At 30.4% G+C, this 24,223-nt stretch overlaps 2 protein-coding genes across 7 annotated transcripts in view; both read right to left on the bottom strand.

Annotated features, from left to right (window-relative positions):
• The window catches only part of LOC126843115 (protein kinase C, brain isozyme), a 77,445-nt gene that overhangs the window by 37,186 nt on the left and 16,036 nt on the right, over positions 1-24,223 (bottom strand). For 3 of the 6 annotated variants that reach the window (XM_050580456.1, XM_050580454.1, XM_050580458.1), the window contains exon 3: positions 9,430-9,512. In XM_050580456.1, coding sequence (XP_050436413.1) covers positions 9,430-9,512 — 83 coding nt within the window. Of the gene's footprint in view, positions 1-1,720; positions 1,833-9,429; positions 9,513-24,223 lie in introns of those variants that run through there. The other 3 variants (XM_050580455.1, XM_050580457.1, XM_050580459.1) reach the window with 2 other exon arrangements.
• The window catches only part of LOC126843112 (peptide transporter family 2-like), a 98,023-nt gene that overhangs the window by 68,240 nt on the left and 5,560 nt on the right, over positions 1-24,223 (bottom strand). The window lies entirely within an intron of this gene.

Below are 24,223 nucleotides of genomic sequence, written 5' to 3'. Positions count from 1 at the left end.
TTCGATTATCGTCGTTTGAATTAATATAATGATGATGGCATGTGACAGTGATCCGGCAAAAACTTTTTTTGCTTTATCTATCTTTTCCAAGCGGACTACTCGAGAATCGATCAACCGGGAACCTATATAGTGGTGCTTTAGCGATTCGTTTAGGTTTTTTTGTTGTTCTTCTTTATTTCTTTATTTTTTTTTTTTTTACTTGATGCGGTTAAATTATACAGGATTAAACCAGAACGGATTGATGCGAGCAACAGAGATACCTTTGTTCGGATTAATTAGCATAATATCGTGAACACCGTCCTCTCAACATGAGCAAAACCATTTAAACACCGTAAAATATAAATAAATATATTTTTTCTGTCATAAATTCTTCTATTAAAAAATTGGTCGCCCTAATAAAACATTATAAAACCGATGTTGTGGTCGGACAACACACTATAACTATTTAACCTGTTATTTAACTTGGTGGCAAACATTTAGTGGTGATAAAGTGGGGTGAAAAAATGGGCGTTGAGATTTACACGCTGAGATTATTCCTAGTATTGATAATATAAATGTAGTAGAAATGCGGAGACCCAAGTATAATAGGCTTGCTAGGATCTCCTTGACGGGTGACTGAAGCTTCGAACAACTCTTTTTCCGGAATAAGTTCACAATATACACTAACAGTCAGAAAGATAGAGATGAATTAATAATAACGAGGGTAATACAAGGAATTAATTACAGTAGTTACAATAAGGGCTGGCGATCGTCTCTTCCACCTAACTTCATTATTAGTTGGTGTTAGTCATTCATGCGGTTATTTTCTATAATTTTTGCGCAAGCAAGGTTATCGACGGGAAATGAACAATAAAATATCAGGTATCGCCATACAAAATAAAACAATATACTATATACTTACAGCGAGCTCGAGATAATTGAAAACGGCAAACAATTTCTTTTAGGTATTTTCAATTTAAATTCAATTCACTGAGAATGATAGCTGACATTAAAATAAGCTTATTTATTGCTTTGAAGTTTTGTTTGCGCCTGCCCGACACAATTCAATATGTTTTTAATGAGAAATACGAAGGGAAAAAAATCCGTAATAACACTCATAGATCCTGTCTGTATAAAAGTAAATAATTCTAAGTATTTGCAAATAATAAAAATTAAATAATTGAAAAGAATAATTTGACGTGAACTATCATTGCCAGAACACAGAAGTAAAATTGGTATTCTTAAGCAGAAACACGTCTTCCGTTTCCACAACATATCGAACACGCTGGGTACATGTACATAGGTATTGAAATAGAAGCAAAATATTTGCAATAACAATGGATGTTTCATGTCTGACGGAGAGAGTGACAGATAGAAATAGAGAGAGAGAGAGAGAACGGACTGCTGTTATATACGGGGGAAAATATTGTTAAGTTTATCGCAGTTAAAATAAATTTAAAAAAAATGAAATGAAATGTTAATTAAAAAAAATGTAAATAATAATAATATAGAGAACAAGAACACAGGCAGGCATTCAGGTATAGAATACAGAACAAACCAAAATAATAAGAAAATACAAACACATGAATATTGTTGTTGTAAAACGAAGATAAGAAGAAGTTAAAAAAAAAGAAATAAAAATACGTATATATATATTATATTATATCAATGAATACATTAAAATAATTAACGAAAAACAGGTAAATAATATTTAAGTGCGTTTCAGATATTATATGCTGACCTTCGCATTTCATCCCCTGATGTATGACACCGTACAATAACGAGCCACAATGGTCGCAAAATGCCGGGCTAGCGTATGAGTGCACTTTGAACCTGTGCTTGGTCCTGGAAGACTGACCAGAGAAAATATTGCATTATAAAAAAAGAAAACAAAAAATCAACACCGGAGATGGAGTAAAATAACAGTACTGATTTTTATAGATTCGTGCAACTTGTTCACTGAATGGTTTTAACACTTTATTTTAACTGTTCAGGTAAGAGCCTAAATGTTAACTGCAGCTGAAATAAACTTCGCACAAAAATATTTATCTATACATACAAAATAAGTTATGAAAAAATGTTAAACAAAACTTACACATCAGAATGTAAGTTTTTTATTATTATTATTATTAGGTATTTAAATGATAAAAAAGAGCAATTTAAGTTTTTACTACATTTTATAACTCATTTTTTTAAGGTATTATTTAACGGCGCAAAATTATTTAAGTACAATAAGTTACCCAAAATTGTTATTGTTTGTATAACATTCGCGCATTTTCTTGTAAAATGTACCTATAGTAAAAGTTTTACTCTTAACATGGAAAACGAGTGGTTTTCAAATCAAAATAATCAACTATTTACAATTATTCATGGTCTCAATGGCGGACAAATCATGATAACTTGTTTTTTAATAAATAATAAAAAACAACCGTATTTTTTGCTCATTATACACATTACAATTTTGTTGTTGTTAGCTAATATCTCATAATATTAATCTTTGGATTTATGAAGCACGCGAAAAAAGTACTTCATTAGAATCCTGAAATGAAAAGAGTATATTGTAGCAATAATGGGGTTCACGCACCTAATATTCACATGTGCATTTACACACTGATCTGTATTTTTGTGCCTGTAAACATTTTTATTTTCTAATCCAAAATTGTCAATTTGAAAAGCTACCTAACCGACAAGCAATTTTTATATATATTATTTTAATTTACAACAACAATAACTCAAAAAGTTTTGCCGTAATAAAACCACGAATGACCTAAATAATCCTACAACAGTTCCTAATGACTAATGAGTATGGTTTTCGAGGGGGTGTAGCGGCAATGAATAGTGTTCATTATTTCGATACATACAACGTGGCATACTTTACATACACACACATACATATAATACAGCAGCCTAATCAGTGACAGGGAATAAAATACATTATACTAACAAAAGTTAGTTTGTCCAAACTCATGTACAAGGTTGAACAGTGCTCGTGAAACTTTTTTGTTTTAATCAAAATGCATTACAAGTTTCACGAATTACAACATGTTATGTGAATAATATTGCGAAAAAAATTGTTTTCTTCACGTTAATGAATAAAACGAAAGAAAAGTCAATTTAGATACACATATCGACTATACAATAATTATTCGTGCAATATCCAACAGTAAACGAATACGCACACAGTTAACACAAAAACAATTCGCATTGAGGTGGGTGTAGAGTGAAGTTTTTTTGACACTGAATCAATAGTAAATGAGCAAATCGATTACATATTAGATATTAGAATATTATTAAATTAAAATAAACTCAACACATATTATACTAACTTAAAAATAAAAAGATCCATTTATGAAAATCATAAAACGCTTTTGTCTTTGTCACATTGTTTTGAAATTTTCCAACGTAAATCATTGACAGAATATCTGTTTATGACAAGCGATTTGATTAAGAAGTGAATATATTTATTATATTTAATTTTATACGGCCGCTTTTAGTATACAAAATAAAATACTAAATAATTGTTCTTTGTTGTGTGTAAAAAACAATGGTTTTGTGAGTGTTTAAAACACGTAATTGTTTTTCATGATAACGCTACGTCAAACATATAATTAATACTTAAAAGTGAATTTTTGACAACTGTGGACAGTTAATAAAAATAGAAACAATTGCCGTGTAACATTTTTTACGCCTTAACTGTTTACAATACATACTTTGAAACGGTGAAAATAATAGTAGTATCCACCCCCACTTTTATTTAAAATAAATTTATTCAGTCCCCAAGGTTTGTTGATGGAATATAAAAAGAGAAAAACATAAAACCAAACAAATAACAAAAAAACTCAATAGAGGCACAACCCAATAGATTTGGGTACACTAAGGGTCTCCGAAATGAAATGTTTTCACAAAAGAAATGTGGTTCAAGCAAAACCGTACAGTCCACCGAGGTAAAAAAAAAAGATAATTTCATACTAACAACAAAATAAATGTCTTCAAAAAAAAAACAACCGCACCAATAGGATCCTTGTAAATTAGCATTTTCTGCAACACTAAAAAAGCAAATATAAATTTCCTTCTTCTACTTTTTTTTACATACAATAACAGACAGCCGATTAAAAAATAACAGAACATTATTAAGTTGATAGTAGTTTATTTAGCCCATCTTCAGATTTTTTTTCTCCAAAAAATATTGAAAAAGTATAGTTTTGTCCGATTTTGGTTTTACCTTCCACCCCGTCATAATATTATATTCCACCAAAGACGACCGTAAAAAAATAATAATAAACGCGACACGACGCTACCTCAAATTAACGCATCAATATTCGAAAGGGTAGGTAGTGCTTTTTTGAAAATGATAACATACACACCGCTATATTAGCCCCGCTGAATTAATATATTATTATCTTTGCCGCCCTCGAGTACTCGGGGGGGATGAATTATTTAAAGTTTGGTACCTCGCCACCGCAGAAGCCAGGAAGCCGCTGTAGCTATATCAACTATGTATATATTGCTGTTTTATATAGACAACGTAATCTAATTACGTATTCAAAAGTGATTCCAAAATTATAAATAATAATAGCACGGGCCAACCTTAAGATCCTAACATGGCTGCCGCCGCTACCGTTGTTATTATTGTTTAAACATTCATAAACTGAACGCGATACGATTCCATAAGGGACGTGATCGCGCACAACTCATAAGAAATTGAAAGGCCCGTGTAACCTAAACCGTGGTACATTAAAAATCATATTAAATCGTTACCCGAATAATAATTGAATTGTTTATTTAAAAACAAAAAGTTTACGTACACTTTAAAAATCTGTATTTGTCATGCTTATCTAGTTTCACGTAGAACATAATTCGTGCAACTTTTAAACGAATTCAGAAAAATAATACACACGAACACAAATCGTTATTATGAATATAATTTTGAAATTTTCTTAAAAAAAAAAAATAATAAGTAATTGCAATTTACAAATAATCTTTTTGGTTTTTTCTGAAAAATTAAAAAATATGAGTATTCTGACGATATTCTTAGTAACAGCCCTACTCGATTAGAGCAAAAATTGTAATTGGCCCTTCTAGACTGAAATTACATATTTGTATTTTATTTTACATACAAAATATATATTTCTTATACGAAAATATTACAGCCACACGTGTAATATGGAGGCTTGTAATGCGAGGAGGCTTTGAAATTAGTCGTTCTAGGTATTGCAAAGGTCCGGCTCTGCGCCTGATTATTCATAACCCTTTAGCATATTATACAGATACAATAATTCCAACGATCCCCCCCCCCACACACACACACACAGCTTTAGACTCTACCCATTGGATGAACTACCGGCCGAACATGGTCGTCGAAATCCTAAATCTATTTTGGGATTGGTACGCGTCACCGACTTAATCGAACGCCAAAAGCGTGATTTATCTTGTCATCGACACCGTAATGATATAATATTATAAATCATATAAAAATTGCTTGAGGCAGAATGTCAACTGCCGACGCGCGCTCGTGCGAAAAAAACCGAAAGAACGGCGAAAGAAAAAAATAAAAAACAATACACACACGCACAGGGTGTAACTGAATTGAATGTCATACTCGCACTGTTTATGACAAATTATTTTTATGAATCCACTTTCAACATTTGGGAGTTTTTCTCATTGAATAATGATGTAGTAAAAATATAAAACTAACCATAATATTTTACCTCGTGTTTTCATACAAAACCACATATCATTAGAAGTGTTTTTTCTTTTTATTTCTTAACTTCATAACTTAGAGGCAGGTGTGCCATGCGTGATCGCGTACACGACGAAAGGAATTCTTCCCGGTGACACTAATAAAAAGCCAATGATTTTTAATACAAAACGTATGATAAGAAATACAATATTATCGTTAAATTAATTCCATCATTTGACGAATGTTTTACTTTACAACGACCCTATCTAGTGCGGTATCCAAAGCACCCTGTATATAAAATTCAACACACGTTTTATCGAAGACACATACTCAGTTATTGATCGTTTCGATTTGACCATCGCTATTTGTCAACTAACACGCGACAGCGGCAGTAAGAAATAAACGATTGTAAGCTATATTATCTATACAGAATTGAGATGTTTTTTTTTATATATTTTATCAAAAAAACTCCAAACCGTTTAACTTATATCGTCTGTCAAGTTAACAAATATACATTATATATAAATCATATGACGCCTTCTTTACAGATTACGCAGTTTCTCACCGTACAGCGTCAGGCATCTTAACGCGTGGTTTACACACATAGCGTTTGTATATAACACAACGTAGTATAATGATAAGACTGGCAGCTTAAACAATTCGTAATGGATTTTTTTTAACGTCACGTCGTGTGATCAATAACCTAATGACGCATAATATATTATAGTATATTATCGCATAATGGGTAGTATTCCGGGGACAAGTTGGCCGGCAAGAAGCCGACTCGTGTGACAGGTGCAAAGACTATAATAAGCACTCAATATACAAGCAATTTATTTGCATAAATCCATTAGTGTAAGCGGCGTAAATAATAAATATTTGAGGATCGTAAAAATAAATATTGTTAAGAAACAAGAGAAAATATATACTGAAGTATTTTTTGCACATTCGATTAGTTCATGAAAAAATTGTACACGATAAAAAAAATCTGTAACGAAATGAGTGTGTTAGCGTCACCTTTGCCAAAGAACATAAGGCGGCTTTCGATATATTTTTTACGCTTTTATTACTCTACACTTTTTCGACAGCTCCATTTTTTAATTTAAACACTATAATGTTTAGTTCTCTCTTGATATTATTAAATATAAAGAACAGAATGAAGCAATAACATTGGAACGTTTTATAACTACACACAAAGAACACTTCTTTTGATCAGATGAAAAATCGTGTTACTGATATAAACAATAAAATGTTCATATTTTTTAATATTGTAAATTTTAGTTGACATCTTTAAAAATAAACGGCAGTATACTATATTAAAATGTCGGAAAATTATTAAATAAGGCAATATTAAGGAACAAAACTTCTGCCTAAAAGGAATAAAAATGATTTTACGATTATTTTTATTTTTTTAATAAGTCTTTCACGACGCAACGAGAAAAATACAATAATTTAACTCTGTTATTATTTTAGACCATAAATTTTATCCAAACCACAATATAAATTAAATCATTACTCGTTTAAATATACCCGAATAATACGATGAATTGTGTTCTAGGATTTTTTTTTAAATCTCTTAATTGTTTTGTATGATTCTGACCGGACAGTGAACCAATTAATAAAGAGAAAATCATTTTATGATTAAATATACAAAACAAAGAACTAATACAATTAAATAAAGATACCACTGAAGGTTTCTAATAACAGTAATAAAATTAGAAGTTTTAAAGTTATAATGTTTACAGACACACAAAAATACACATAATCGTCAAACCAATAATCTACTCAGTTTATTTAAGCAAAAATTATACAATACATAATTATGATATTGAATCCATACAAATTTTCAACCGCAAAATTAATGAGTATTATATATTTTAATTTTTAAATAATGTAAATAACCTAAATAAATTGTTTAAACATTTTTTTAACTCTTGAAAATTCAAATTCAGTGGGAAATCCGCAATTAATCTTTTCTGGTCCTATTACCGAGAAAATAGCCAAACGGAAATTGGAAATTTAACGGGTAGTAACGCATTTCGTTGTGGTCAAATTAACGTTTTTATTGGTTGTGCCGGGGCCGGATATAGATTGAGGGCATTGCCCCTCTATCTCGTCCGTGAACACATTAATTTCACACCAATCCCATTTCCTACTTTTTCATGGTACCGCAGAAGAGCAACCGATGATTTTGTGGACCTAGGGGTCCAACGGCAGCGGTGGCGACACACCGAGTTCGTTTGAGAGTTATTTTAAACGACAAAAATGTTGCCCGTAGACGCATAATATCTGTTGCGCTTAGACCGACCGACGGCCATCGATCGTCTCTCCAACAGGCTTTGCGTATGGGGTGCAAACCGTTCCTGTATGTATGTTTTACAGGAGCCACTGCCGTCGCCTCCACCGGCAGTTTACATCTTTTTAACGAGCGCCACTATGCGCCGAAGACTTGACCCAATTCCCGCGCGTCCGACGCTTCTCTAAAATATCTAAATACTATACTACTCGACCGGTGGCGGGAGGGCGTCGAGGGGAAATAGACTGCAGCGGCGCTATATTATTTAGCACACCACCGCTTTTGTAGTTGTATTCTACATTATACACACAATGTAGGTGGGGGGAGGCGGCTATAAGTTTTTAACTGGCCCGATTTTCATACATCTCACCCGAAAGAATGACCGCTGAAATATTTTGAATACTGTTTTGGATCGAAAAGATTAATACGTGTCTAGTATTTTTATTTTCGCTCCATTTTCGGTCATTTTTAATAAAAAAATGCGAGCATGACGTCATTCTCGTGAGGCGTACGCAATGTGTCATCCCAGAAGCTACCGAGCCACAGTGCAGACGTGACAGTTGATTCTTCCTTTTTGAAAAACAAGCGTAACAAATGACGTCGGTATAGTATCAACATATCCGATATCAAAATCAACAAGTGCCAAAGCAAACCGCGACAAACACTTATACGAATAGAGTGCGAGAGCGTAAAAGTATACAGAGAAAAAAAATTCCGCACCGGGCCCTGATTATAATTAGTTTCTAAGACGTGTACTGCTTATTTATTTGTATTTTATTTAAATTATCCGCAAAATAATTTTACCGTCCTTAAAAAAAAGGGATTTGTATCAGTTAAAAAATCGTGACGTTAGTTATTTTTAAGGACTCGATCGAGCCGTAATTCGAAACAATCACTTGTTGCATACTAAGTACTTGTGTTTTCACGATGAGAAAAAAAACAAAACAAAATTAACCATAATACCGATTCTAGTTATTAATATATATATTGTGTAATATGTACACAACGACTACCGCTTTGTAATGTGTTTGAGCAAAAAATACAGTCGTCCTGACCGGCAACGCAGTGGTGTATCGATATTGCCTATGCAGAGTGCCGTCCTGCCCGGCTAAAGCTATTTAGGTACCAGCGTGTACCCGGGTCGGCCTACACGACTACCGCTCCTGGTTTAATAAATGCAAAATTAATTAATGTAAAATCGTCGAAAAACAGACGCCATTAATAGCGGATCGATGCGGCAATTTTTCACGACCATTTACCGCCGATCTCTTATAACGGCGCGTCGTTAACCATATGATTTATGCGTATAAATAATAACACAGCTGATCCGAACGTATGGTCGTTCCGCACAAATTATGTTCTGGTGTTTGCGCGTACAAAAAAAATTAGATATTTTAAAAGGGGAGAAAAAGAAAATATGATTATACGTGGTAAAATTGAATAATAACATTAGGATACACTACTCGGTACTTACGTCGGAATCAGGTCCCTTGTCAGCTCCAGGGCACGTGAAAGATACGAATTCGTGGCAACGTTTGTGTACGACGAAACTGCATACTGAAAACACAAAAAAACAAAATAGTATTAGTAAGAAACATTTCAATATTTTTTTTCTTTCTTGTTTAACTTAAACATTAAGTGTATACAGAATAAAAAAAAAAAGAACCAAACTTATTAATACCCGAAAAACAAGAAATGCTCATGGAAAACAATACAACATGAGCCACCTCAATAAAAACATCAAATAAAATCCTAACTGATTAAATTAAATCCAAACTTATATTTAAGTTTGTAGTGACAGTTCAAATTTTATTACTCTCTTTTTTTAAAGGTAAAATATTATTAGTTGGCTAAATTGTGCGAAAGGGTAAACTTTTAGATACAACATTGTACCTACTCAAAAAAAGGTTTTCATAAAAAAACACGTGTAGTTTTTATGTGCAAAAATCAGAGTTGGAATTCTGTAATAGTGCTCCTTTACACCTTTTTTTTTATTTCATAATTATTTATTTTTTATAATAAGTTAAAAAAAGGTTTTTCTTAAACATAAATATTAATAAAATAAAACTAAAAAAAAATGTATTTATAAGACACGACATAAATGAAGTTTCATTCTTCTCAAAAAGCTAAGAAACGGTTTTATTTTTTTGAGATGTTGGCAAAGCAGTACATAGAGAGCGCAGTACATAAGCGAAGGCCTGTTTTGTAAAAAAAAATAATAATGAATAAAGATTGTGATAGTATGATATAAAAATGTACTACCATTAAACAGTATTCAATACTATGCTAATAAATATAAAGTATAATTATTAGCTCTAAATTGAAGTTTTGCAAAAAGTGCTTATATTCCTATATAAACCTTCTAAATCTTTAATAAATAGGGGATGTGGCGGTACACAGCACCGAACCTAACAATCATGCAAGCTTACGCCTACCCGAACGCCAACAGTCTTGACGGTATTAAAAAGCAGTTAATTTTTATTAGTCGCTATTTATTCCACTTGATGGTTCTTTACTCAGGACGATAAGAACACGGAAAGTACAATTTTGCAATTAATAAAATTAATTGTTATGCGCCATAACATATAATTATTTATTTAATCGTAACTCGTAAGGCAGAGAATCCTTAGTCCTGTCGACAAATAAGTAACGTTCTAAAAATTAAGGTCCACTTTTGCACAAAAGTGACAGTTTTTTTTTTAAAAAGGTAGGTATAATATTTAAGCTTGGCAAAATGTAGACGTCTCTAAATTTTAATAAACAGTTAAGCTAATGAATGAAAAATTAATTAAACTCTTAACAAAAATAAAAAAAATAATATAATGAAGAACCACGTGCTCGGCGCTAGTAGGGTGGTTGTTTCTTTTCAATTCGTGATTAAAACATGAAAAAATAACCAACCATACTAAACCGTCTAGACAGAAAGGCAGTAGTAATTTAGGATTTTAAATTGACACAGACTACTTGCAAACTGTCAGAAGAATTAAAACTGGAAACGAAAATAACAATAAACATTTGTCAAATAAATAACGTTATTTAATAATACATTACATACAAATAATGTGATATCACTCACGTAATTCACAAAATCAAACACGCTTAAGTAATTAGACATAGTTATTATTATGATAATATATTATATATTGACAGTATACAAAGGATAACGACCGTAAACATATAGGTGGTAGAATAATCAATATAAAAATAGTTACCAAACGAATATAACAAAACCAAAGTATCTGACGGCTATATAAGAAGTACATTGACAGCAAAACGTGAACGTCCTTTTGAAAGGGTTCAAAGGCACGCAATAAACTCAAAAATTAAATACGATATACGACAAACAATTCGCATAATAACTTTACATATTTAATTGCTCCTTGAAAGAGCGACCCTTTGGTATTTACTAGAATAACGGTCGGAAAATAACACACAACGTGCCCAATGTCTGTGTCAAGGAGCTTATAAAAGAAAAAAAATCATTAAAATTAATAACGACGAATAATAATAGGTTTTATACGATAAACAAATAGAACTTTTCCAGATTTAGTTTTAGAAACAAGAGAGCCAAAGCGAGGTACACAGAAAGTATCGCTCAGAACTTAGAAACAATGATATATATAAGTTTATAAAAAATTTTCAAACATTTAAGAATATTTGTTTAGTAAATGTGATTTAATGTTATAGCGATGTTATCTTATGATAAAAAAATAACCTCATGAAAGGTGAAAGGGCAATTATAGTGAAAATCGTATGTGCGGAAGTGTCGGATTTCGAAGAAAAAGCATAAACGGGAAATGTATGAATAATAATGAGCACAGAAGTAAACAAATTAAGCAGAGTCAATGGATCTAAAAAGGTTGAGTTAAAGGGGAATCGATTATATTTTTTTTTGATTTATTAAATTTATTTTATGATTTAGCAAGTATAATACACAGTATATATTTCTATATAATACTTGAAAGTTGTTTTTAGTCGCAATCACCATAGTTATTTTATATTATTTTCACGTATAGTTTGGTAATTAAAACAGAAAGCCAAACATAAAAATTGCAAAATGCTAATGTAAACCAAGTAATAAATTGGTGAATTGGATGAAACGTAGTTTACTCGCTCAGATAAATTATAAATATTCGTACTAAATACTCGTGTATAGCGCGTTCATTAATTAAAACGTTGTTCATGTTTGACACATACAGTCACATTCGACACCTTTGTTGAATATTCAGTCGACCCTGGCTGCCAGTAGGGTACACAAAAAAGCAACTAACCCATATAGTAGTAAATGCCATCATCGATACTGAATCGCGTACCCTTTTTCTGCTCTCTACTCGCCTTTTCACCACCATTCTAGTAAAAAGCTTCTAGTACTCCAGGCAAAATCGTTGAATTAATGTACAAGATTTTTCTTCTTAGGCCACATAATTTACATGTAACAAGAGTTTTAATTTATTCCTTTGAAATTCAAAGAGCGCTTCTAATGAGGCCCTTTTCAAAGTCCTTCCGTTTTCCGGCTCAGCATTAACGTCTTCAACACAATACTGTACTGTGGTCTTCGAGCGACCATATCATCAAAGTTACTTACCCTTTATTATACGGCCTCCATTAAACCAAAAAGCTAATCTCGAATTAAAACCGAAAATTGAACAATAAACAACAACTTAATAGTTTTCGTTTTTAAATACCTATTCAACGTGCGGTCTGGGCTGTAGCCAAACAGACACATAATAATATTCGTGTATTGTACTGCGATACTATTTGACACGTCTAATCTATCCAATTTAATTGATCAACAAACCGTTTGTTTAATCAGCGATGACTTATCACTTACCTCGATGAAAGCCATCAAAAAGCGCTTAATGTAATTTAGGAAACACGCGGATGTAAACGGAGTACTAGAATTCGGTTAAGAGATTGAAAGTATATATATGAGAGTGCCAGTATGTATTCGTGTACTCGTAAGTCGTGTTATCCATTGGCTCGACGACGAACATTATTTTCAGCGTCACTGTGTATTACACGTGATCTTATTCAAAGTCTTATCCACTTGTCAACCCAAAACAAAAAAAAAACGGATGGGCTTGTAAAAATCTAGAGACATCACGTACGTTGTATGAAATAAATTTAATTTTCGATGATCCCTGACAAGCGTCATATTTTATAAAAATCCTTACCCCTCGGGGTTTGGATAAATACTTAGTTAATAAAAAACAATCCCTACTATTTACGAGGATACCGTGACGAAACCACCTCGCAATAGGCCTTGGAGATATCACGAAACAGATAGAAAGTCCCAACACGGAAACCAAAAATTACATTAAACACAGAGGTAGCGAAACCCCGTAATGTGTTTATGTCCGAAACACTCTTAACCCACCCAGTGGTATTCTTAGATCTCGATAAAGCAAATGGATAATTCAATTCCACGCGATAAATCTAGACAAACAAGACATTTACAACCAGGATAAGAATCATTTAAACTCAAACCCCTAATCGTTTCGGCGCACTGTCTATATTTAATTTAAAAAAAAGAACGAAATAAATACATTTGTTATTAAGTCATTTGCAACGTTAACGGTTTAAATTGTAAATTGCTATGTTACATTCAACAGTTGTATAATAAATTAAACGAGCGTGGAAATCCAGACGTCAAGGTGTTAAGTGTTTATTTCACACACGGTATACACACTCAAAACGTATTTAATGTGCTTCTGTTAAAATATCATATTATAATATTATGTTTCATTCCCTAGCCACAAGCCAATTAATTTATTTTTACAATAGAGTTGCATATTTTCCCAACATCTTGAAGCGACAGCAAATTAGCTATTGACGACAGACTAAATCAAATATAATAATGTAGTATAATATAATAATTAAGTATGATAAATGAATAAATGTGGACACAATGATTTGCTTATAAAAAGTTACCGGTTAATTATTTTCCATAAAAACGATTCTTAATGAATAAGTTCCCAGTTTTTTTATACTTTTTAGTATGTATAAGTAAATTAGGGCAATTAAAAGTATACATTTGTTTGGATATGACAAAGAAAGTTTTATTAAATGTTTTGCAAATATAATCTAAAAAATTATAAAAGAAAAGCCTGTAGGTACACCTCAATTATCATTGTCGCGTTTTTATTGTACTTGCATTATACTACACACTATTAAATATGAATACCAATGAGCTTTCTTTTAAATTATTACCGACATTCCAGGGGGGTACTGTATTTCAAATGGGTGACCGCAGCTACTTTTTTTGTAAAGCCAGCTATTGTTTCCAAAACTTCTACCTACGTAGACAACAATACAAAAACTATAAAAAAATAATTTATAGATGGTTTCTATCAAAAAAAAAAAAAAATCACAGTATAATGTACATTATTTACATATCCATAAATGTAATTTTGTGGCGATATCAAATTGTTATGTACAATTATATAAAAAAACTTTCAACCGAGATAATACAAAATTATCTCCTTAAAATATTATATACTTCTGGACTTTGATAATAAAATTCAGAATTGACACTACTAACAAATAATAAAACTTGATCAACTACTAAAATTAATAATAAAGAAATTAATATTTTAAACCCTTAACCATAAAATAATACACTCTCTGTGTATATGTATTTCGGCATGTATTTATGATGTCATCTTCAGCGCTAACGACAGACACCTGTCTGTATACGCAGAGTATTTTATTTTATGATTAAGGGTTTTAAATATTAATTTTTTTATTATATATAACCATAAGTTGCTCAAATTGTTTCTATACTAAAAAGAAAACGTAATTTCACAAATTCAAGTTTTTTTATTAAATCTTAATTCGTTTTTGCAAAATTAAGCAACCATACTACTATAAGTCATAATCGAAGAAATTGGTCGGTATTCGAAAAAAATATACTTGTAAGTACAGATAAAACTAAACTCATTGTGAGTAAAACATAAAGACAGTAATATATTATTGTATATTATGTACCCAATCGTTATAGTTTTTTTAGATTCGATGCGGTTATGTCTTCAGTTTAAAAGTATTTTGTTGCGGTTAAGTTAGCAAAACACTAGTAAGCGTTTCGGTTTTATCGACGTCTTAATCAAATACACTTAATCTACAAAGTGTAACATCGCTTCGTTAAAATTACCACCAAAACGTAAGCATGAAACGAAAACTGTTGCCGAAAATAATATTATCGGAGTAGCAGGCAAAGGACGATTCAACATAGTGTAGGCGTTATTTTCATTAAATTTAAAACCACCATATTAGCTTTGCAAGAACTAAAACTAGTATTCTGTTAATAGTATATATATATAACATGATATGAGAACTTTTCGTTTGAATTGTGGAAGAGAAGCAATGGGGTAAAGTAAACGCATCGTGTCTTAAACGATTAATGAGTTTTCCTAATTGAAAATCAGTTCGTCGACCTAGCGTATAAATGATGTAAATTCGGTGATTGGTCTGTGCGAAAATAATTCACCAGCTCTTATAAATGTACTCGAGGCGCCACGGCACATAAACTATTACTGCAGAATCGTAGAAAACGTCCATCCGTAAATATAAATTATTTGTAACACAGCGAATGTGTGTAGAAAAGAAAAACGAAAGCATTATACGACGTACTCCATTAAAAATCGTCTTTAAACCATAAACAATAAAAAAAACTAGTATATCTGTGCACGTTGATTATAAAAAAAAAAAATAGACCCTAGTGATGTCGATGTGCATGGAATTATACTTAAGTCAAGGGGTTGGTAAATGGCCGATTATTAGTAGAAAGATCTGGGGGAGGGGGGGGGGTGGCGTCGCTAGGGAACGCTATCTAACCATTACATTTTAGTCCCTATGAATTATCAAAAAATGTACCACCCGTTTCATTTTACACTTTTGACATGGTTATGTAATATGTAATAAACCGCTCCAGCGACGTGTCTATCATTAATGTTTTATTGTGAAAAATGTAATCTCATTTCGCGAGCAAGATTTGCTATTGCATTTATACAAAACAAACAACAATAACAACCACTGTTTTAAGCTACTCATTTTCAATACACAATTATTTGCAATTTATTTTCCTATACCGTAACACAAATAAATCTATACCTACTCGTACATCTACATCTGCGCAAAGCAGTAACACATAAAACGCATTAAGTGGACTTGGTTTATGCATCTTAATAGTGAACTCGAGCAGGCGAAAATAAAGCTAGCAATCAATAAGAAATGAAATAAAGTTTTAAGTTAAACAACAAATAAAAGTATATATTTCACGTCTCTTTTGTTTGCGTTATAAAAATTAATACAACGTGAAATAATGGACTTGAAATTTAATTTATTTAAGTAGATTATGAATTACTCTACATAGTATACATACCCAAAAAACCTGACAGTTAGTGTCGTGCCGTCTGCCGTGCAATATTAAAGCATATAATTATAAACCGACCTTTAAATATGACTTTTTAAAAAGTTATCATACATTTTGTAATAAACGATTACTATTATTGTAATTATTTTTCTAATGATCGTACGGATTTTTAACGGTATTTAGGCTAGAAGGTAATTTCATAAATATAAAAATACATATAAACGACAGGTCTGACATGCTGCATAATAAATTATGCATTGATGAATATTCAAAAAAATAATAATAAATGAATAGCGTGACATACTATCGTTTCATTTTTTAGCCGGAGAAGCGTGAGTGTACTATGTATTACCGCGTTACCTATATGATATTATCATGATGAATTAATCATGCGTTTCGTTTTTAATTGTTTTCGAAAGTCGTACACGAAAAGAAGCACTTGGATTTATTATAAAATGATAAATTATATTCAATTAACTCAAACGTTGGCAATATTAAACTAGAAATCATTTCGTTATTCTACAGTGCCGGTCGTATGTTAGAAAAAAATATTATCATTTAGTTTTCCACGTGAATTGTTGTATTATATTTTCAGAATACAATGCTCGCCGTCGTGGCGATCTTACATCACATTTTAGAGTAATATTTAATGTCCGCTAGTTAACGACCTGAGTGAGATGGATGATTATTAAAACGTTAGATAGAGCCCCGTACATGTGAATGTGTGTTATCCATAAAATTTCACCAAAATAGCAGGGCGTTTCCTACGGAGGCCCATAAATCATACTGGACACGCAATAAAAATAAAGAATTTTCACGTTTTATCGAACGCCATTGTCGTGTAAAGAATTTCATTTTATTAAAAAGATAATACGATTTTATAGCGAAAAGCCAATACATATTTTCAACGTCACCGGAAGTATCAAAAAGCTAACGAAACATCTATACACAGAGTAAGTAAGTTAATTCAACAATTTTGTTTTAGAAGCTTCACTAGTCGTTGTACTTTGTGAACATTTGAAAATATATATTAAAAATAAGGAAGAAAAATTTTTATGGAAAAATTATCTACATATTGTGACATATGTAACAAACAATAATTTCGGACTGTTACCAGGCTCCGGACTCTGATAAATATTAACACGGGGAAAATACTTATCACACAAAAACGCGGCGGCCATCTCTTAAATCTACACCACTATAATGTTAAATCTATACATTATTATTATTAGTTGTGTATAGATATAACATATAATACTAAATAGATTTTATTACAAAATAGCAGTCACGTTTTTGTTTACATTGAAAGTGACCCTTCTGCTTTCATCTATTCTGTGCTGTTACTTACAAAGATATAGCAAAACGTATACCCATTGCAGTTAATAGAATAAAAAATTTTCTTTTGTACATTCTAAGCAGTTTTAAAAAGTGGATTTATCTAACTCCTTAAATTTCTTATCATATTAGTATTTAGTTATACAAGAAAACGTCTTTAAAATAACAATAATATGTTTACATCTTATCTTGTAGATTTAAGTTTACATTCAGCACATTTGTTTAAAATTAGAAGCCCAAACTCAAAATTCAACCTATAATTGTTTACAATCTTACCTAGAGCATATAGTCTTAATGACTCTTTAAAATATTAAAGACGTGTTTTGACAAAATGCGCGATTGCCATACATACATTAATAAACCTTAGTAATACATTTTTATAATGGTTGTAGACTTACAATATACCCTCTACGTTTTTTTTTCAATACAATTGTCCTGACTTTTCAATCAATTCTGAAGCAATTGGTCAGTATTAGGTTTAAGTATCAATCATAAAACCAATATTTCAAAAGGAACATGTTTTCATAAAAATAACAAATATGAATATGATTAAAACAGATGTTGTACATGTGACTATTTTTGTTTTTAACGATTTATTATAATATCATGTAGATAAAATAAATAAAAATGCTGAGAGAAATTGTAAAATATATTTTATTTTAGATTCTATATACATGTATTACTATGACTTTAGGGGAGATATATATATAATGAAGTTCGGAAAGGTATTAACGATACAATGTCACTCAACCGCATTATTCAGTAACCTTTAATAGCTTTATCTCGTACTTAGTGATTTTGGCTTATGACAAGAGAATTATCGTCTTAGTACGCATACAAAATGTAGTACCTTATTATATATTATACTCCCGTAGCGGACTGGTTATGAATTATGTGATGTTGCAGCGATATTGATTTCAGAATTTCAATCCTAAATATTTATGATAAAGCACAAATTATAAAAGTGTCGGAGTAACCTCCTCTTAAACATTTTTGGTTGGAATTGTCTAATTTAAGAAAAACTCCATTGACCATCAAGAAAAAATACATTCGAATGAGATAGTTATAATATGCAGAAGTTTAAAAATAAAAACAATGTATAGAATATTGGGTGTCTAGTGTTGACCAAAAATATAATTACTATAGTTCAGAAATAATTATAATAATATAATAACATTTATATAATTGTGTGTATGCTAAAAAGTATTTTTTTTTATGGAGTCAAAGTAATAGTCGTTTTATTTAAAGACAGTTTGTAATTATATACTGAAATACAGTTTTAAGAACAGTCATTATGTCAATACTGAATTAAACGTATTTATATAATATATTTAAACCATTTTATTTATTTTGAAACCCTATTTTTCTTAGACATAAAGGATTTTTCAACGACAATCCTGAAAGATGACTAGCAAAATATATATATATATATATTTTTTTTAATTTTAGCTTAAATTTTGAATGATTATTATTTCAGTGATAAATGAAAAATAAACACAGTTTGTCATTCCGAATATCTCAGACTGTGTACCAATTAAAATAAATAACAAACGTTAGTATCACTTAAAACAAAAAACCAGAATAAATCTCTGTCCACTTTATTTTGATTATTAATAATGATAAAATAAATGTTGCAAATTAAGTATAAATTTTTATTTATATTATAATGTCAATATTGAGGATCATATTATTTGTTAAGTTGACAAATTCTTGTGGTTATTATATTTTGTATAGTTTTATTCAAACTATACTTCGTTCCAAAAGAGAATAACCGGCGCAGATGCCAAAATGCTCTATTTCTGCTACGCCGGCGCAGCCCAGAGTAACGTGTTTTAGTGTCAACTCAACAAATAATATGAGTCTTAATAATGTCATATTATATTATATAAGCTTTCAGTTCTCAATAATGATAATATAATATACGTAAAAAAATATTATTCATAATTGTTAACATTTATTTTATTATTATTATTTAAAATTATTAACATTTATTAAAGTTATTATTAGGTTATTAACTTTAGAAACAAAGTAAAAGGTACATGTATATCGTATACCGTATTAATTGCACGATAATATTTTTTATCCGTAAATATTCATTCGCAAATTTACCTATTGAGATTTTCCAAGTATTAAGTAATATGTATTTACATTAAAATAAACTTCATTATCAATTTGTAAGCAAAATAGATGTCCACAAGTACTACGTGCTTAGCAAGTCGTTAAAATAATATAATTATAACTTCGACGATTTATTAAACTTATAAGTTTGTATTTAAAATCACGGTAAAACATCGTCAAACGTTTTAAAATAATAATAATACTCGTACCTTAAATTAACAATACAATTCGAGTAGAATAAGAGGAGACACTTAATTTTATTACGAGACAATTAAGACCTTAACTAATTTTGAACAACGGTCTTGTGTACGGCGTACCACGTGCAAGTTTTAACAAAGTATACTACGTCAGAAATTACAACAGTTTCAAATATTTGTATTATTGGTATGAATATAACCCTGATACAACTATTTTTTTTTAGCACATCTTCAATGTTCATATTCGAGTACATTATCATTTACATTATGGTATATCGTCTAAACATACAGCAATATTGCATGTCATGGAAAACTGTATGGTCCGTACATTTATAATCAATGGAAAACCATCAGACTTCGATCGTTTAACCTGGAAAAAGGCTCATTGCATTAATCGGGAAATATGATTACGGTGACATATTAATCGCGATTAATCTTCTACGTCCTGTTGAGTCAGCGGTTTTTCCATATCCTTAAACGCAAAAATTAATGATCCGAACGTCATTTACTATTTTTCCGTCCTGCGTTTTTACATGATGTTTTCCAGTGCGGACATTGGTTTTCAGCCAAGTCCGGCGAAATCTACGGCAAGAACAACCATCTAATACACACTTAAATTCGAACCTAGGAAACGACTACCAAAGGTTAACGCCGACCGCTATGGGCTGTTCAAAACTGCACAGATACCATAGACGAGTAAACTTAATGGCCAATTACATAAATTGACGATATGCCATTACATAAACCTAGTCAATTCTGTACAAGGGCATAGAACATAAACATGGCTGATTGTTTGTATTAATTTATAATTAAATATATAACTGCTTGTTTTACGTGACAGAACTTATTATCAAAACTTTCTAGTTTAAACATACAATCCTCGCATACGAAAGGACCAATTTAATCATTTTTTAATTACTATTATTACATACCTATACCATTGCACCTAATAGGTGGAATGGTATAAGTATTATAATAATTAACCCATATTTAATAATGATTGCATCAACATTAAAAAAAAATACTATAATTATAAAATAAATTGAAGATTGAAATAAAAGTTATTATAAAAATAAAAATATACAACGCGTTCAATTTAGTTAAATAATAAAAACGTGGTAAAAATTTACATTTTTTTTGTTTAATAATGCATATTTATTATAATGAAAAACGTTATTTAGGGTATAGGCCGGTGTTTCTACGGTAAACTTTTATTTAATGATTTACATTCAACCACATAATATACAAATACGTAATATTAACCATTTCTTTACCATATAGGATTCTATAAAACTAAAACACTATCATTAATGATTTGGACAAACATAATAACCAATATTGTTTTAAATATTAGAGAATATAAGACGATAAAATAAAGAGGGTGTTGTTTAATAAAACGGCTATTATACATTTAAAAAAAAAAGGCAACCAAAAAAATAATTTAAAAAAGTAAAATAAAAACCATGGTGTTTATAGCGCAAATGAGTATAAATTCATTTAAAAAAAAAATCTAAAAAATATTCACTAGAACAAGTTATTTCAACTGTCGAATCTTTGTGAAACACCTTGTACTATATATATTTATAATTTATCTAAACAAAGAGGCACTAAGTTTAGATTGTACGAATCACTGTCGTTTTATTTTATTGCTGATTAATATTCTAATTGCTTATTTAAAACCTTTAAAAAATATATCTTTCAACGTCCGTTAATTTAACAATTAAAAATATTCCTAACGCTTTCACTTCAAGAACACATTTCTTAAGATTACCGAAAAGAAAATCTCCGAGTAAACCTTAAAAGTTGGCAGGCTTTAGTGACCGGCTATAAGTCCTAAACTCGTAATCCCTAGCCAAAACGTCTATAATAAAACATCACGCCGTCTTGCCTAAACGTTAGCCTTGAGTTAAGGGTAGTAAAAAAGAGTTTGCTTCGTCACGCGTACGATACACATCAGACAGTGTTACATTTTTACATCCAGTTCGCTGATCAGGAAATTTTATATTAAAATATTTACTATTTCTGTCTACAACCGATATTTCATTGTAATCACCCACGCGCAGGTCACTACACAGATGCACGTGCGCGACAAAGTTTAAGTTTATTGTGTATATTTGTTGCACAAACACAAATAAAAAGTTAAGAATTTAATATTCATCTTTTCAATCATCATCTTGTATAAGTAATATATGAAAAAAAACTATTGAGACGTAAGCGAGATGATTTTCAAAATATAGCTGAACTGTGATAGGGTTTATCACAGTTCATTTGAATCGAAAACTATTTAATATTGTTATAAAACTAATACACAATCTGGTTATTTATCATTAAGATTAAAATGAAAAATGAATTCTACTCTAAGGATTAGGGCAATGCTCAGTATGAAAACAATTCGTTTTGTTGAGCAGCTAGATTGTAGATTAATAGTATGAAACTTTTATTTTTTATTTATTTTGCTTATTTAGATTTTTTAAGGACACATTTTAGAGTTGACTTTTAGAAGTCCTTACAACTTTTGAAATTGTAATTTATACAACCAAATACATACCTAGGTAGTCAATACGTATTTGCATTTGTTTACATTCATTTGATTAGTTATTTTACACTGTTTTAAGTTATTTTAAAAGCATTATTTATTTTTTAGTGAATTATAATTTTTAATTCGTTGCCAAGTTAACAGCCACTATTCATGAAAGCGAGTATATTAAAGAGAACGTATATTATAAAGTTGTACTAGGTTATTAGCGTGTACTTTATAAATAATTTATAGTCGATAACGGGGTAGTGCACGATAATTACAATACATCAATCAGTATGTTAGTGCCGTATTATAAATTATATTTTATAAACTTGTCACGTTTTTAATTGCTTTGATTTCTGTGGAAGCAATTCTAAATATCTAAAGAGTAAATAAATAAAATTATATAGTTTTTATTATACATTTAAAATTTTCAAATATTATCTGATTCATAGTTCACTTAGCACAGTAGAATAAATGGAAATGTCCAAAGTAAAATGTATCATGGATTATCATTATTAAACTTAATGATAATTTATAGCTGATTCAAGTGACACTTTAAAAACTTGTGTGAAGGATATTAGGGTGTTTTATTATTAGTTAACACAGAAAAATTACAAGTGAATCAGTTTACTCTTACTATAATTACATAGTTTATTAGTAGCATATAATAATAATGTAATTAAAATTACTAATGTTCATTTTAATAGACACTTTTACAATTTTTTAATTTAATTTACGGCAAAATTTGAATGACATTATTGAAAAATACAAATTTGACATGCCCAGGCATAGTGTAAGTAACAAAAACGCTTAAAAGTATTTTGAATAATCCAATTACAGTATACCACTATATAGCCAGTAGCACTGATGCAGTATTAAAAACTATTATGTTCAAGTATAATATGTTCTTATATGTACTTCAAGACATAAAAAAATTGTAAGAGCTTATTGAACTGATATAATTGATGTTAAACATTAAGATGTATTACTGATGTTTGATCATTAGCCAAGAAGTCGCAAGAAAAATTGCTAATCTCATCGACATACTTTTTAATAGCTGTTGCATTCGAAGAATATATTAAAAACAAAATTCCATTAAGTTAAATGTAATTTTATAAGGCCATCTAGTACACCATTAGATAAGCGTGCAAACTGGCCATGTAACAATTAATATGAACGTGGTGAATGGTGCAAGCATCGACCTGAGATACTTTGCAAGTTGTCGTTATCGCATTAATACGCCTAACGAACAAAATACTAATGAGACCTATGTGACCAGAAAACGACACCAGATGGTCATTAAGTGTCTTTGAAATGAAACTTTTTCAGACACGGTAAGTAGAAACGATTTTGATCAAACCATGTAACGAAAAGCGTGACGTCGTCGCACAAGAATCGGTTTAAAACCCACATAAATTATAAATAGAAGAAAAACTTTATAATTTATTTACATAAAGTATTACTCCTTTATAATTATGAATATATTTGTTTATAAAAAAATGTTATAGGTATACCTACCCAATTTTAAACGTGACTACCCATAGTCACTCCTCGCGAGAGGTTTAACATTCAACTGTTAAATTTAAGTGCATTCAAAAAATTGTGAGTCAAAAACAATCCTACTTTATTTTGACCTTAGAAATACAGCGCAGAATTTCAATTTTGTTACAAGAACTTGGAACACACTCAGGAAGAAAATTACAATAACCACTTTGGTTGATTGGTG

The sequence above is a fragment of the Adelges cooleyi genome, unplaced genomic scaffold, assembly GCF_023614345.1.
Source record: "Adelges cooleyi isolate 19-005CV unplaced genomic scaffold, UGA_ACOO_1.1 ACOO_flye_CR_arks_rails_tigmint_CR_PRNA_574, whole genome shotgun sequence".
Lineage (NCBI taxonomy): Eukaryota > Metazoa > Arthropoda > Insecta > Hemiptera > Adelgidae > Adelges > Adelges cooleyi.
The sequence above is the reverse complement of the archived record's forward strand: the minus strand, read 5'-3'. Positions and strand labels throughout refer to the sequence as shown.